At 39.0% G+C, this 18,365-nt stretch overlaps 1 protein-coding gene across 4 annotated transcripts in view; it reads left to right on the forward strand.

Moving 5' to 3' along the window:
• The window catches only part of SPPL3 (SIGNAL PEPTIDE PEPTIDASE-LIKE 3), a 303,499-nt gene that overhangs the window by 118,854 nt on the left and 166,280 nt on the right, over positions 1–18,365 (forward strand). For all 4 annotated transcript variants that reach the window (XM_089446401.1, XM_089446402.1, XM_089446399.1 and 1 more), the window contains exons 9-10: positions 8,030–8,083; positions 8,175–8,267. In XM_089446401.1, coding sequence (XP_089302527.1) covers positions 8,030–8,083; positions 8,175–8,267 — 147 coding nt within the window. The remainder of the gene's footprint in view (positions 1–8,029; positions 8,084–8,174; positions 8,268–18,365) is intronic.

The raw sequence follows: 18,365 nt of genomic DNA on the forward strand, positions 1-18,365 counted from the left end.
TGGATGGATATACTAGAGAATGGGAAATTTTAGCTATATGAGTACTTGGAATATTTGAAAAACCATATCTGGACTTAAACCATATCTCCAGGATGAACTTAAGCTTCATGACATCACATCTTTAGAAGAAGGGTAAATTATATATATATATAGAAGAATTGCTTTTAAAATTTATTAAAATGAAATTTTATTTTAATTGGGTATCAAACTTTAAGCAAACATTAGGAGGAGTATCTGATTTATTAGAAAAAGAAAGAAGAGTTTTAGTTTAAAAAGGAAGAAGAAGCTTAATTGAAAGGAAAAAAAATTGAAGCAAAGAAAAAAGAGAAGAAAAGGAAAACAAATGGCCAACCCATATATTGATATAGTTTTTTGTTTTTGTTTTTTTTATTGGTCAGAAATAAAGGGAATTTCCAAGGTTTGGGTTCATATATTTTTAAGGAGCATTATTATCAAATACGATGAGAAGGGTTTTTAACAAAAAAAAAATCAAAGAAGGTTCCATACAAAGTTAAAAGAAGTGAAGAAGAAAAAAAATATGGGTTTCTTTTCAAGATGTCCTTTTTGTTTAGAGGGATATTCTAATTGTCAAGAGTCATTTAGAAATCAAAATGTCGTCTGCACAAAATGTTACAAAACTTTTACTTTAGCCGAATATCTAAGTGATGCATAAAAACAATTGTTGGCTAGAGATATAGAACAATTAATGGCAATATTTAGGTGACAACATGCAAATTTTAATAAGGAAATGAAGAAAACAAAATCGAAATTACAAGTTGAACACCCATCATCAATACTACAAAACAATGTAATCAAGTGTATCGAGAAATTGCAGCTGGAAGATCAAGAGAGACAAAATAGCCAAATTTTGGCAAAACAAGAAAGCCTTACAATAGGAATATGAAGATCTTGCGGATATGCATTACAAGGAAGTAATGGAAAATGATGAAGAAATTTCTTGCCTTTTAATGTAAAAAATTATTTAGTGTAATACTCTAAGGCTAGAACATATCTGATGCTACAAAAACTAACATATAAACTAGGGACACTCATTGTAAAAACCCATCATTTAGTTTATTAATAAAATATATATATATATATATATATATATAGTTCTGTCTATTATTGAGCATCGATGCTCCATTTGGTATTAGAGCATGATCATTCCTCGGTTGGTAATTCGCTGCTTCTTGGCACCCATCGTCCCCAAGTCATATTACTCCCCCATCGTGCTCCTTGACCGTGTCCCTGTCGCCACGCTCCTTGCGAATCCACTGCCCTACATTCCCATTTCCACTATCGTTGTCCTGGTGTTACACTGTAACCGTCATCAATCTCACCGTTGCGAAGCCGTTCATCATCTTTATCTGCCATTCTGCTCTGCCTTGTTCAATCGTCCGTCCTGTCAGTCGCTGCCTCCGCCATCTTCCTTGCTGCCCTTCTGCTATGAAACACCTCCGTTTTTTTTGCATGTCGACTGTTGTAGTCACCGCTTGTCTGTTTTGCGTCCACCTGTCTCTCTCGCCGCCCAACTCCTGTTCTTCCTTTGCTCCGATTGCTGTCCGCAACGTGTTTTCGGGGTTAAACAAATCGACATCCCTGTCCCGATAGTCATCTTCGCTGTTCTACTTGTTGCATATGTCAGTCTGTCCTTGGTCAACGTTGAGAAAAATTATATAGCTTTATATATAGTTATAGTTATAACTTTATTTAATTGGATATATAGTTATAGCTTTATTTTTTTTTCACAAGGTGGGAAAATCTATCATAATTCAATTGCAAACTAGTAGTGAGGACAACCATCTCTCGTTGCTATCCGCGAATTTAGCCTGACTCATCATCGTTATTCATGGAAAACCACGCCACCTAGAATAACTTGCTAGTGGTCCACAAGGGGGCAGGCTTTCACTCCTGCCAGATGCCTCTAGGTCTTGGGTCATTAACCTGTTTCCTTACGTCCGAAGAAGACGAGCTCTTAGCCAAGAAGAAGCAGTTTTAGGGCATACTGCAGGCCCAAGTTATAGATTTATTTAATTAAACTATGAAGTTATATTATAATTATTTAAAAAAATATATTAGTTTATAAAAAAATAGTTAAAAGAAATAAAAAATAGTTTATATAAAAACATAAATAAATAAATAAATTAGGGTCAAGTTAAGGAAAAGGTTAAAGTTGGATAAATGTACACCACCACATACCCGTTCAATGTTGTCATCTATGACGATGGCTGATTTTAGTAAAAAATTGATAGATCTTGAGAATAAGGTTACCAAACATTCTAATGAAATTAAGGAGCTTCAGGATACAACGAAGAGAATAGAAAATCAACTCGAGCATAATCATAATGAGTTTAAAAAGGATCATGCAATCCTTTCAAATAAGGTGGATCAAAATCAAAATGCAACATCAATAGCTCATAATCAATCCATGGCGATGTTGAGTTTTATTTGTGAAAGATTGAAAATTACTCATGATCAAATACCCCAGAATAACAAAGCTACTCAACATCCATATTTTTCGGATACATCAAACTCATCAGACACACATCAGAACCTTGAGTCTCCAAAAGCATCGTCCATGGCCAATCAACAAAATAGTAACACTATTTTTCAAAATATGTAGCTCCAGGATCAATACTCAAATATGCAACTCTCGAATCAATACCCTTTCTTCACTCCACTAGTTGCTACATATCAATGAAGAGCAAAACTTGAGCTCTCCAAATTTGCCGGTAACGAGAAATGCAGTGTTGCATGGTTCAATAAAGCAAAAGAATACTTCGAGATTTACGGTGTTGACAATGATGATGAAAAGATCAGGCGTGCATCAATTGACCTACTCTTAACTTTGCTTTACTTTGTTCTCCCACTGGGAAAGAACTCAATAGCACATGATTGGAAGAGCCATAATGTAAACAGATTAGCTGATTTACAGATGATCGAGATGGATAGAAAAGTGCAAGCGTTGGAGGCATAATTAATGGAAGTAAAACAACAAAACAAGAAGCTAGGGAGCTTAATGAAGGTAGGCTGGAAACCGTTTTGTATATGATCTATCATGAACTCTTAGTTTCTTCTGCTAATGCTTTTACCCATTTAACTACTTGAAATGTGCACTAAAGTTATTAGGTTAATATTAACATTATATTCAAAGTTTAGGTCTTGGCAGATCTTACTCACAAGTCAAAAGGTCTACTTGTCAAAATTAGTGGCTGTAATAGATTCTGAGACTTTCGTATCTTGCTCTTATACTTGTTGTCTTGGGGTTGTAGTGACTATCAATTTCAAATTCTTCTGGTAATAAGATTTGACAAGGTCCCTAAAAAATGAGAACAATCCCATTGCAATCTGGGTTAAACTTAATGTGAAATTGGATGGTCGTAATAGAGAATGGGTCAAGATGCTATTTTGTACTATTACTGTTTGAATCCCTACTCTATGGAGTGATATTATCAGGATTCAGTTGACGTTGGCTATTGGATTTCACAAAGTAAATTGGTTTAACCGACAAAATATGATGTGGTTGTCAATGCTGTAAACAGAAAATGAATGTCCTTGTGGAAAAATTTTAAAATCCAGATTTTTTTTGGTATCCCAGAGGAACCCAGCAACTCACCTGACATGTAACTACTAGTAAAACTCTGGGGGTTTATGCTCTGTCCTCCTTGACATAAACCAGGCTTGCTACAAGGGGGATATGAACCTAGGTTGCTTTGTTTCCACAATTTCACAGACTTCGAATTAACCAATTGAGCTGGCCCCCGGGACTCAAAATCCACATTAAAATGAGGAAGATTTTGATTTATTTTTAACACAAATACTGAATTTTCTTTTTCTTTTTCGCCCCTTTAAAAACATTTTGATTGTTACTGTAATGTTTATAGTTTTAATCAAGAAAGTCTTTCAACATGTGACAATGTTCTCAAGAAGTGATGTGCCCTCTTGTGATATTTCAGAGCATGCTTACAATAACACAGAGATTGCAACAAAGTTCACGAGAAAAAAAAATAGCACTGATGCAATTGGTATATGTGGTGGAAAAAGACGACACTTGCTATCAGTTGGAAGAAATTCAAAATTGCATTCTTTAAGAGGTTCCAAGGTGTTAAGGAAGAAGAGTTCTTCCCAGCGCTCACCACACTGCAACAAAAAGGAGATGTGGATGAATACACTAGAGAATGGGAAACTTTAGCTACACGAGTACTTGGATTATCAGAAACTCGTCTCATTCATTGATACATCACGAGACTCGAGCCCCATCTCTAGGCTGAGCTTGAGCTTCATGACATCACTTCTATAGAAGAAGAAAGACAAAAAGCAAAAGTTGCTGAAAAGAAGCACGAAAAGATGTAGTGGCCAAAAGTTGAAAGAGTATATTTGAGACGAAGATTTCCCAAACCGTGAACACAGATAATACAAAATATAATCCTCCACATTTTCGTGAAGGAGAAAAAACTAATTTGGAAATGCAAAGAATGAAAGAAGGTAAGTTCAAATGTTGTGGCGAAAAATTGGACCCTAAACATAGATGTGCTAAGGAAAAAGAAACCAAGAACCTGTATATGTTAGTTTTTGTAGCATCGGATGTGTTCTAGCCACAAAATTTGGTGGAGAGGCTAGAATACATGAGACCTCCAAAACCGAGAAATTGTTTTTGGAAATTCCACCTAGGAATGACTTAATTAGATTATTAACCTGTTTTTAGATATTTCCTAAGTCTAAACTTAGGGAATATGGTTAATTAATCAGTATTAATTAAGACAAGGCAAGAATTATCTAGAAACTCACACAAATCGATCCAGAGATGATCCTAGCCATCGATTATGTTTTAATCTTGGTCCTTGGTGCTCTAACAAAGGATTATAAGAGGAGGTCGATGTGGTGATGGAGAATACACTTGAGTAGTTCGATTTCTTGGCAGATCGATTTCCAGAGTAGCAACTGTTAGTTGCCGGAGAGAGTTAGAGATCAAACCAGTGAGAGGGGCAGAGACAGTGAGGTTGGAGGAAGTATTCCAGATCCAACGAGTGCATTTGCATAGAGGCAGAAGAGCCAGAGAGAAGCTGACGCAGTAGCTACTAGAGGCAAGTTCCATTTGTTGAGAGGGAGAGACGTCTTTAGTTCAAGAGGTTGGGAAGGAGTCACAAAGTGCCGGAGAAGCATATTTCCAGTCAACAGAAGGCATAACGACTTCATCAGTGACTAGTCAAAGCCTTGATGTCAAGCAGGTTGTGTAGAGCAGCGCAGACGCTGACGCAGAGGGTCAAAGGGATGAGTTTCTGAAGGCAAGTTCTGCCGGGGATTGCCTGTGGGGTGAGGAAATTCCTCACTAGATTTTTGCTAGTGTTTTTCTCTATAGGATTGCTAGATTTTGGCATCCAGTTGTACTCAGAATTTCTCACTGGTGCATAATAATAAAACCCTCAGCTGCTGCACCGGTTTTCCCAAGTTGGGTTATCCGAGGACTTTTTTCCAAAAAGAATTGTGTTAATTTTATGTGTGTGTGCTAGCATTTCTCAGCTTCTAGCGCTATTTTCTTCCGCGGTTTTATTTGTGTAGATTGTAGTGTGATTTATTCAGTATTTTCTGTAGCAAACATTAAATGAATTGTTAAATAAAATTAATAATTAGGAGAATAATTTCTAGTTGCTACAATAAGATTCCGGTTTTTGGAATTTTCACATGGTATCAGAGCAGAGTTGAACAACCGAAGAGCTCAGAGGCGAAAAGAACGAATTTCACTGCTCAGTGTGGGCAACGGGCCAAAATTCCCTAGTGTAGTGCAGTCTTTTGCCAGGAGGCCGAGTTGCTTGAGGAAGACCAATTTTTCTAAGAGGGGCGAAAAATTCGATCCTTCCAGATCAAGTAATTCCAAAGGTAGAGGGAGCAACTCATATTTTTTTCGTTGGGCAGATCTCTAGCTTGATGCAGAGGTTTTGCAACAGTACGCTAGAGCAGAGCCAACATTGGGGTGGAAGAGAGAAAAGCACACACATAGGGAAAATTTTCCTTAGGGAACTTCTAATCTCAAGAAGTTCGATTTTCCTTGCAGATCGGCAATAGTTGTGAGGAGATCTCCTCACTCCACAAGGATAAAAAATTCAGTCCTGTTTGACCTCTCTGGTCAAGGCTTTTCTACTGCTGTCACAAAATCTCAGATTTGTATATTTGTACTATCTCTCTCTTTGCTGAACTATTGAAGAATATAAGAAGATTTGATCAAGGTTTTCTCCTCATTGGGGTTTGTCCCTGGCTGGTGCCACATCTTGTGTCCTCGTCTTCTGCAGTTTATGTTTATGTTTATGTTCTATCTGCATTTTACTATCATGCTAATGTGATTGCTAATCTGAATATTCTCATTGGGCTAATAGGAAAAATTGAAGTAAATTGCTCTAAGCATAGAACATACCAAAAATTAACACAATGTTAAGTAAAAATTATTTAGTGTAATTAGACGAAAGGGCACGATCATAAGATGCCCTTTCCCAAAAAGGTACCCATGGCGGTATATAAGCCAGGGACCCTCATTGTAAAAACCCATCATTCAGTTTATTAATAAAATATATATACATTTATGTCTATTACTAAACATCGATGCTCCATGCGTCAAGGACCACGTTGAAAAATTACTTGCACAAGTGAAGGAGACTAAGGTCACAAAGAAGGAACTCAAGAAACACCTATCAGAACAAGAAGAGGAAAATTTATGTTTAAAGAACCTTAATAAAAATTTATTAGAACAAATCGAAAGTTTAAAAGATGAAGAGAATGATACTAAGGATAAAGTCAACAATTCAGAAAACGAAGAACTTTCATGTCTAAGGAATCATATCAAAACCTTCTTACACAAATAAAGAAGCTTAAAAGTGACAAGAATTTGCTAAGGAACAAGTTAGAACAACTTACTTAAGAAGAAGTATCGAAGCCTCCAATCATAACAATCCAAGTTGAAGATAAATGAATGAATATCGAACCAATCAATATCACAACTCAAGAAGAGGATAAACAAGTTGAAGAAAAGACACACTCAGATGTTGCAGTTCAAACGATGAACATTCCAAGCGAAAATTTCTGTAAACAACTCAACAACATCGACACCTAAAGTAAATCAGGAAATTGCCAAACACATGGTAAGGGAAAATCAAATCGCCCGTACTCTTTATCGACATCTGAACCACAAGAGCAGACATTCCAATCAGTCTGCGTATCTGTATAAGTGAAAACATAAACAACAAACTCATGCTCTAAAGAATAATGATGTCGGCAAAATCCAGATTGACGATAAGAAATTATCCCAGCTATCAAGTAATTACCAAGTTCCACAGAAGATTAATGTAGGATGGTTCGATCCCTTCTCAGTGCAACAATTTTATTTATCACTTAGAGGATCTTATCATCTTGTATCAACGAAGATCACAGATTGAAGAATTCCAAAAGATGCGAATAGATGACAAAGACAAAGAACAAATGATGGGCCTTGTCAGCAATAAAGCTTTGAGGACAACTTTTTGAAGAGGAAGACAATGTTATGAATAAAATATATATAAATAATATAAATAAAGAAGAATGATAATAATAGTTAATTAAACAAAGATTATTTACTGAATTGGCATGTCTCTATGGACATGACCGTTTGTGAAAGGGTACCTGTCTAGGTATATATACGAGACCCTCAGTTGTAATCAATTGATCATCTCACTTGTATTCAAATATTCTTACATATAACTATTTGTCCTACAATGGATATGTTTGTCTTCAAAGTGCTCTGAATATTATTGCAGTATACGAACTTTGTTCGTTACATTGGTATTAGAGCATTCCTCTGATTATACAAATTTTGTTCGTAACATTGATGTTCCTGTTGTTATAAATTAATCTTTTTATTTCCAAAATAATAATGCATTTTTAGTTTGCAGTTTGTTCGTACAATTGGGAATTGAAGAAGAAATCAATAAGCTAGTATAGGTATCTTTCTTGAGATAATACATTACATGTATTTATGGAGTTCTAAGTTAATACTATTTCACAGGGCATATCATTGATGATTACAGTTTTACAAATAGCTCGATTACCAAATATCAAGGTATTATTCGCAGTCTAACTTGTGCTATTTTATTTCATTAAATCAAGTTGTGATGTGTTTCAACTAAAATAACTTGTGAAATATTTTATAGGTTGCAACCGTTCTATTAAGCTGTGCATTTGTGTATGATATTTTCTGGGTCTTCATATCACCTCTTATTTTCCATGAGAGCGTCATGATTGTGGTATGTACATCTCCGTTCATTTTGTGATCTTTCTTGTATTCCTCTTAGTATTAATTGATTCAATGGAAATTTAGCAAACTGCAGTTTTAGATGCCATATAATGCAGAAAACATTAAGATACTAGATTTTTAACTCAGTCCATGTTTCAAATACAACTGAAAACATTGGCAAATGGAAATGGCTATAGATGTTGTAGTCAACTGTCTACAACTTGTGCTTGAGCTGAGATGAGCTGAAAACATGACGTCAAGTCATAGAAAACTAGCTTGTTACGTTTCTTCAGAATACACAACAATACTCTAAGACCCACATGATTATGCAGAATGTGGAAGACAGTGCAATCTACAAGTGAAGCTTGTAACGCTTTTTTTTTATTAATTTTATTTATCTTTCGAAAATCATCTTTGGAACATGAAAATAATACGTTTCTAATTACAAAACTGGTACTCTATGGCAGGGGAGATGAGTTCTTGACTCCATAGGTTTTACAGTTCTTAAAACAGCACATTAACTGTGTGATTTGCAGTATATGGCATATTACTGGAATCAAATGCTGAATGAATTCAACAATTCAAACCACAAACTTGAAATTTGGGAACAATTCAAACCACAATTCACCCGAGATCAGTACCATGTACATGCTGAATTTCCTTTGAATGTCAATCTCATTTGGGAAGAATCCCAGATTGAATCCTTACTGAGTACCCCATATCTGGGAGGACATAAGGGTTCCTGGATGGGTTCTAACTTCTAACACATACACAGATAATGAAAAAAACAACTCAGTTTTAACTTTTAAGTACACATTATTTTCTGTTGCATTTTATGTTATGATTTTGGACAGATGCTTGGATATCTAATTTCTTGATTTGATCAATGGTTGAAAAAGGGATGACTTGGTCCTATATGTTTTGCTGGAATTTCAGGGAGGCAGATTGTTGAAATATGTAACTAGGTTCGGTCTTCATAATGACATGTAATCATGATTTTATGTATTTAATGAAAAAGAGAAAAATAAAATTATTATTTGTTAAGTTTAGGTATCTTCTATGCTTAGAGCAATTTATTTCAATTTTCATAGTTAGCTCAATATCTTTTCCAGATTAAGAATCACATAAAGTAAACTGCAGATAGAACATAAACATAAATCGCAGAAGACAAGCCAAGCCAAGAGGACACAAGATGTGGTGTTAGCCCGGTACAAACCCCAATGTGGGGAAATCCTTGATTAATTCTTCTTATATGTTCTTCAATAGTTCAGCAGAGAGAGAGAGATAGTACATTTACAACAGAAGTCAACACTTTGACTTATCTAGATAAAAGCATAGATCATCTCTAAGAAGATGATACATAAGGTCAGTTGAAGACAAACTGCTTCAACTGATTCTCGATCGTGCTGCCTCTCGTCATCATGCTGCACCCATTCACTGAGGTGCTCTTGTCATGGAAATGCAACCAGTCATGGTTGTACCCATCACGGTGCACTATGCTGCACCACTCACAGTTGTACCCATACATGTTGCTGTACATACTGCCTCCACTATGCTGCAATCATTACAGTTGTACCTATACATGCTGCTGTACATACTGCCTCCACCATGCAACAGTTGTACCTATACATGCTGCTGTACATACTGCTTCCACCGCAACAGTTGTACCTATACATGCTGCTATACATACTGCTTCTGTCCCATAATATGTCCAGCATATCATACCCCTGCTGTCACCTACAACAACAGTAGCTAGGTGACCTTTCAGGACAGCAACCAACTATGGTATTGATCTTAAACTAGGATCCAACACCCCTGCAAAACACTGTTGAACTGATGTTTGCTTCTGCGTTTGTGACAGCCCTGGTTAGGGCACGTGCTGCAGCCCTAAACCCTTATGACAGTCCATAAACCAACCCTCAAAGGTTTGCAACATTCCTAGTGAAGCCTCCTCTTTGTCCACGCTGCCTTCTGAGGGGCTAGTCCACCTTAACAACCCTCTATGCAGCTCTTTTTGTGTGCTAAGGCCTGCGGCCTAGCACTGTCATGAGACAGTGCCTACGCATGCCCAAACACACCTTCTTCTTTAGCGTTTTGTCCCTCTAGCACTTCGGCCTTCACTACCTAACCTTCTACGCAGCTCTTTCTGTATGCTAAGGCCTGCGGCCTAGCACTGTCATGAGACAGTCCCTACGCATGCCCAAACACACCTTCTTCTTTAGCGTTTTGTCCCTCTAGCTCTTCGGCCTTCACTACCTAGCAACTCGGACTTGTCTTGATAGCCCTCAAAGAGTCCCAAGACAGTCCATAAATCAACCCAACAAACTGTCCTCTTCTTGATCCTCTCTTGCTGCGGCTAGGGCATCTTCATACCACCCTCAGGTAGGGCAGCGTAGGGCTTCCACTAGCTGCGGATTAGGGCCTTCCCTTTGCTGCGGATTAGGGCTCCCTTTAGCTGCGAATTAGGGCTCTTCTAGTTGCGGATTAGGGCCTCTTAGATCTGCAGCCTAATCTCCTACAAGTTTGTGGCTAGGGCTCTCCTAGATGACCCTTCTTTGGGCTGCGTAGAAGGCATCTCCCTTACACCTCCTCTTCCACCAAAAACCCAAAACATGTGGAGAGTGAGATCACAAGAGATGAGTGTTAAATGACTTGAAGTCCTCCTTTATTTATACTAAAACGTTGAGCACAAGTGGGGTTTATTTGGTTGCTAGCCGACCTTGACGAATTGTCCCATAACACTAATAAATTCATATCTTCATGAATACATATCGGAATCAGATGATCTTTAGATCAATCCTACACCTCTCGATGAGAGGGATCCAAGAAAAATATCAGCTGCCATAAATAAGATGACCCACATGGAGTTTGGCCCTAGTTGCCAATTTTAACACTCCCTCTCAACTAGGGAGAACTCCATCTGCTGATCCATATGTTTGATTGTACTATCTCTGCCATCAGTGCCCTACACTGCTCTGCTTTGCTCTGCTCTGCTGAACCATGAAGAAGAAGAATTGATCGAGAATGTCTCATACCATTCTCCACTGACCCGAAATCAGTTTTATTGATCCCAGATCGATATCACAAGAGAGTGTCTCAAACCACTCATACTGATCCCATATCAGTTTCGTTGATCCCAGATCAATGGAGGTCATCCTAGCATAGGGAGTATGGTAGATACAACGATGCGTCCATCGATAGTACTACTATGGTCCCTAACCCCATTTCCCTGCTCATTGATCAGATGAGAGGTACTTCCCATGAGTCTCAGACTGCATGGGTAGGATGCCTCGACCAATGTTTTAAGACTCCGACTTCGACTCCGACTCGGCCAAGGATCGACTCCGACTCCGACTCCGACTTGGCCGAGGATCGACTCCGACTCCGACTCCGAAACGGTAATGACTCGGCCGACTCGATTTCAATGACTCTGTTGTTGTAAAAAATACATTAAATATATATTTTTTTTTTATAAAAAAACATAATTTTAAAGATTTTCATTCATGTTTCCAAACACACAGCATTATAATATAGATGGAAGACAACATATGATCAAAGTAGGCTCATGAACCAATCCATTATATCAAAATGGTACCCAATGGCAATACATAGTCAACTGTCATACATGATCGAAGACTCAAAACAAAAAACACATAACCATGGAGGCTAGAAATGGCCTCTACAACAAAAGTAAACTGTGACGGTGACTAGACTCCAGTACTAGTACTACAGTACTACTGGCTAGTAGCTACTGCCAGAGGAGCCAAGATCATGTCGATCAATCTCTGGATCATCATCATCAGAGTCAGACAGGGGGCCCCATGGCTCCTCCTCATCATCATCATCCCCAACTGCAACTGTAGAAGTGGTACCACTAGCAGGCTGTGCAACTGCAGCAGATGCAAGCTGAGATAGAGTAGATATGCGGCTGCGCTTCTGTCGTGGCTGAGCAGAGGAAGCACCTACAACTGGAGTCCTTGCTGGCTGTGAGACTGAGGCTGGTGGATTGGGATCTGCATTCAATTGAACACGCTGAAGTTGAACAACATGTTCAAGTTCAACTGATGTCTCCAGATCTAAATCTATATCAAGATCCTCATCAGGATCAAACTCTGCTGGACAACTCTCGACTACCCAATCTGATGTTGGATCAATGTCTTCCAACACAATGGGATCTGAATCAGGTCTTTTGTTCAGCAAATGGTTTCGTCTGAGCCGAAGGTTGTATTGGACATAAACTAGATCATTTAACCGTTTTTGATCCAAACGGTTTCTCTTCTTTGTGTGAATCCTCTCAAAGACAACCCAATTGCGCTCACACCCAGATGCACTGCAAGTTTGACTCAAAATACGAATTGCAAACCTTTGCAATTCAGGACAATGGCCACCAAAGGCCTCCCACCATTGTGCTGCAAAAAACATAGGAGTGTAATGAGTTAGCTCAACAAAATTACAAATTATATCTAACTTTCAAATTATAAACGATTTAACAAACTTAAAAAAAAAAGTAAAACTATTAAGAATTTGAAAATTGAAATTTTTGTTTACCTGGCTCATCTGCTTCTCTTGCAATCTTTGCTAGGTTCTTCCCAAAGGTACCTGCTGCATTGCTGAAGATATTGGCCTGTCGGTGTATCTCCAGCTGATTAGACTCCAATGGGATCATGCGTTCAATGCAATCAACCATTCCATCTCTGACCTCCCCCCTCAAAGCTTCTGACTCCTTAGCTTTATAATGATACCGTGGGTTCAAAAAATACCCAGCTGCATGTATAGGGCGATGGAGTTGATTGTTCCATCTTTCATCAATGATTGCCCAAATGGGCCCATACTTTGCCACTCTATCCTTGTATACCGTTTTTATTTGCTCCTTTGCTTGATCCATAGCCTCATAAATGAAGCCCATAGCCAACCTTTCCCCATCCACCAACTGCAACACCTTAACTAGTGGCTCAGCAAGCTTCACAATCTTTGCTGCCTTTCTCCAAAAAGTTTCTTCATGGACTTTCCTTTTCAATTCTTTGCCTTCTGGTTTGTTAGACCAATTGCTTTGATTCCATTCATCACTGGAAAACATCTTTTGCAAGTTTCTATGTTCGGAAAGCATAGATTGCAATGTCAAAAAATGTGTAGCAAATCTAGTGATGGCAGGCCTAATAATATCCTTGCCCCCAGTGTGTTTCCTCATGAGGCTCAAAACCAATGTATGATTGTAGATAAATTTTGTTATGCTTTTGGCATGATCTATAGTGTTTTTGACCCAATCTAATTTTCCAATATCCTCAAGCATGAGGTCTATGCAATGTGCAGCGCATGGGGTCCAAAAGATGGTCTTGTGTTTTTCCTCTAACAGTTTACCAGCAAGAACATAGTTAGAGGCATTATCTGTGATGATTTGAACAACATTAGCCACCCCCACCTCCTCAACAACCTGATCCAATAGCTGAAACAACAAGTGGCCATCTTTTATCTTATTAGATGCATCAACTGATTTTAAAAACATGGTGCCCTGTGGGCAGAAGACAAGAAAGTTTATGATGGTACGGTTTCTTTGATCAGTCCATCCATCTGACATGATGGTACACCCTGTTCTTGCCCATGAGTCCTTGAACTATTGCAAATACTCATTAATGGATTGAATTTCTTTCTGCAAACGAAACCCCCTTAGCTCATGCGTAGTAGGGCCTTTGAAGCCTTTTCCAGCAGCATGTATGGCATCAAACATAGGCTCATAATATGGTGAACAAGCAGCATTAAAGGGGATATCAGCATCATACCACCATCTAGCTATGTAATCACAAGCAGTCTCCCTCAATTCTTTCTTCCAATGGTCATCTAAAGTGGGCTGCATTTGAGTTTTACTAACTTCAGGACCATGTGCATCTGATGGAGAGGAGGGAGTGAAATAACTTTTGATAGTCACATCACCCTTTTTCATTGACATTCTACCCTTTCCCTTATCTTGAACAGAACCAAAAGAGGGAGGAACATATCGGAAAGGGTTGGACGCCTCAGTTTGAGGGATAGAGGAAGAACCCTCAAAATCATAGTGGGGGTTGGTAGCCATCATTTTTTGTATCTCCCTCTTCCTCCCAATTTCAGCCTGTATGTCTTTTTGCCTAGCCTTATCTTCTTTAAATTTCTCAAAGCTGGCCAACAAATTCTTTCTAATCTCCCCAATTTCTGGTGAGGTACATGGGGTGATTTGGCCTTTAATCCCTGCCAAGTGTTGTTTCAGCCTATGAATGCCCCCAGGATCTTCCTTAATTTTCCTATGGCAAAATTTGCATTGCATTTGACTATCAACCATTTCAACATATGCCCAAGCAGGATATCTTGCTCTAGGTGCCATTTTTTTGACTAGGAAATGAAAGCAAACAATCTGAAAATGAAAAAAAAAGAAAACATTGATTCAATGTTCATTTATTTGACAAAAAACACTCTCTAAGCTTTCTAGATATGCACCTAAAATTTACTAAGCAAAAACAGATTTATAGAGGTGGAAAAAAATACCTCCAGGCACAAACTGCCTCCTCAAGCTTGCTCCAAGAATCAGCTCCTCAATGCTGCTCCAAATGGCTGCCCAAGAAGCTCCTCACTCCAGCTACAATGCTCCTCCAAGACTCCTCATTGCTGCTCCAAAACAAGCTCAAGAACTGCTCACTAACTCTCAAAGAAGACTCTCACTCAAATGCATAAGACTGCTGTGAGTGAATGAGAGCACTTGGGTGTGTTAAATAGGGTTTGGGAGGGGGAAATGGACCCCAAAAATCATTTAGCATATTCATATAACTGTTTGGGGTCCAAACCAAACAAAAAACAATTAAAAAATCCATTAAAAAATTATATTTTTTGCTGTTTACGTGTGCCTGGGCCGTTCCTTTGTGACTCGGCCGAGTCATAACGGAAACGGCCGGGTTGGCCGAGTCACCCATGACTCGGCCAACCGGACCGTTTCCATGGCCGGGTCACTAATTTTGCTATTGAAACGGATCAACCAGGCCGTTTCGGTTTCGAAACGGCCGTTTCTTAAAACAGTTTCCTCGATAGGAGAACTAATCATCCTATCCACAGGAGAATGAATCATCCTGTCCATTGGTGGCCACAAGAGAACTAATCATCCTAGCCCACAGGAGAACTAATCATCCTGGCTCATAGTCACCATGGGAGAATTAATCATCTCGACCCACAGGAGAACTAATCATCCTGTTCCATAGTTGCCACGGGAGAACTAATCATCCCGACCCACAGGAGAACTAATCATCCTGTTCCATAGTCGCCACGAGGTATAATAGTGAAAGGTTGAACTTGCCACCCTGTACATAGCACACCACTAGGGGAGGGTGAGTCGCCCTGTGGTCGTATGTCGCTCTAGTAAGTACCCCAAGCCCCCCAGAGCTCCCAGAGCTCAGTGTATGCAACATGTAGGACCCTTATACGAAGGCTCTCAACGACTCCAAGTCGTTTGGGAAAATCACAGATTTGTCCTTTCCCTAGGGCTTTGACAAACTGTCTGCGACCTGTACATCAGTCTCAATGCGATAGAGCCTCCTCGCTCATCGACTTACCATATCCTAGATAACATAGTATTTGATGTCTATCTGCTGGAGCAATCATCGAATACAGGATTCCTCAATAATCGAATCCCCTCTAGTTGTGACAAAGAATCACAATGGTATTCATCATGTGTACAAACAGCTCACTGATGAGCTTCCACAGCCAGGCAGCTTCACACGAGATCATACTCGACGCTCGTAGCTATGTATTTGGTCTCGACGATGCTTATAGCAACCGACTTCTGCTTCTTGCTCATCCATGATATCGAAGCAGAATCCAGAGAGAACCAACACTGAGAAGTGCTCTAGCGATCCTCCACACTGCCTGCCCAGTCAGCATTCGAATAATCATGCAGCTTCATATTTCCGGCAATGTATCTCAATCCATGAGAGATTGTGCCCTGAAGATATCTAAGAAGGTTCTTGGCACCTATGAAACCGGATTCGTCCTATAGGCCCCACGAATCCCAAACCCATCGTGTCTGACACGATTCTCTCGAGATTCGTGTCCAAAAACCATGACATGTCGTGTCCTTTTTTGACACGTCGAATCCGACTACGTGTCATGATTTTGGAAATCGTGTCCTGTTTTCCAGGAATCGTTAGGCGGAAAAAGTGACCTGCGTGGGTATGAAAAGGCCGCATTTGGTCATTACGGCCACGCATATTTTCATTTGGCAAGCGTTTTGGCAGCTTAATGATCAAGTCTATGCCCTAGTATTGATATGCTATTCATGGTAATGTTTATTAAAGTAAAAGTGACATTCTCCTTAATCTTCATTTTCATCCTTTTACTTAAATTTTTAACATTACCATGAAATGACTCGGGATGTTCGAGAGTGGTTCCGACCTCATTGGATTTCATATGGAGAAAGTAGAATTTTAGATTTCATTCAAAATCCAGCAAACTTATTAGTTTTTCAGGATTTTAGGATTGGGGGATTGCAATGTTTCCATTGAATTTTGTCATGTATTAGGGTATGGAACTCGTATTTAATCAAGAGCACCAATCCCTCTATGTACCTTGATGTTAGTGACATTGGTTGTCGAACTCCTGTATCATGACCCTCCTAAAAATTTATGCATCACTCAAACAAAATCTTGACTTGACATGTTATGCTTGTTCTATCTTATGTTAATGCTTAAAGGGTGATATTAGTGACAAAGATCCCTACACAGATACAGAGGTAATGACAAAGCTACCTCTGGATATTAATGCTTAGAGGGTGATATTAATGACAAAGATCCTGATTTTCCAACAAGACTAAAAAATTAGACATTTCTCGTGGTGGCAAGAGGGCCAAGCATAAGAAGTAGATAATAGATTGACATGTATTTGAATTTTGTATGTACTATGCATGCTAATAGCTATAGATGAAGATCTGTATTTGAAATCAATAAATTTGTATCATTAATTAAAATTTGTATAAGAAATATCTAATTTTTAATATATATATATATATATATATTTTAATAAAATAATATATAACGAATCCTACGTGTCCTGTTCCGGGGGGTCGACGTGTCTGAATCCGACACCACGAATCCTGAATCCTAGGAATCTCGAATCCCCGTGTCAGGTGACTTAGCTTGGCACTAATCTAGTGAGGCTCAACCAAACATGAGCTCACCATGCTAACTGCAAAGCATATATACGGACGGGAGTTCACCAAGAACATCAATGCAGATGAGTTTATGAAACTCAGAGGCATTTCCCAAATCTGGTTTGGCATCACCACCATATAACTTCTGAAAGTTAAGATCCTCGAGGTAGTCATGAGCTTGCAGTTTACCATTCCATATCTGGAATCCAACTCCCTCTTACTTCTGCAAGCGAGAGGGTCTGCACCTGTCATGAATAGGTCGTTTCTTAGAAGGTGCCGGTATGAGAGGTCTATCATCCACAATCTTCAAATAATGGTTTGGATCGGCTTCAATTTTAGTGAATCTCAGCTTCATCAGACAGCTATCAATCCTCTTATATTAGGCCCGAGGGCTTTCTTCCACCTGTATACATGAGATTCCCAATCATGAATCTCAAACCCTCCGGGTTGTTCCAAACCTGTGGACCTGCTACATGAGGGGAATGGTCCCCTTGTAAGATTTTCCTTCGGTACATCTCAGACATGTACCTTCATGCTCTTCTTGAATTTAGGTATCCGAGTCACCATTTGGCTCACATCGGTTAGGGCCTCATAAAGTAGATCTCAGGTGTTATAGATGAGATATGTCATGATCTCCAATGGACCATCCTGCAACTTGACACAAATTGCCAACCCTGAACCCATGAGTAAAAGCATCTTTGAAAATTTCATTTTCAAACACGTACCTTTCCATCGTTCCAAGTTAACAGGCTTCTTGATTTGTCGAGGCTTCGGTGCTTCAGCCGAGATCGAATACCGTTGCTTTGTCGGGAGTTTTGTTTGGGCAATCGACAATAGAAGTCAAAGATTATACACAACTGGGAAACTGGCAGATCTCAGGGATTTGGCTTCTTGACCATCAGCGACGAACAATCAATGCGGCGTCGGGTATAGTTTACCAGATTCAAT

Source organism: Pinus tabuliformis, chromosome X (genome assembly GCF_031772625.1).
Source record: "Pinus tabuliformis cultivar Carrire ecotype Pingquan chromosome X, CPIR1, whole genome shotgun sequence".
Classification (NCBI taxonomy): Eukaryota; Viridiplantae; Streptophyta; class Pinopsida; order Pinales; family Pinaceae; genus Pinus; species Pinus tabuliformis.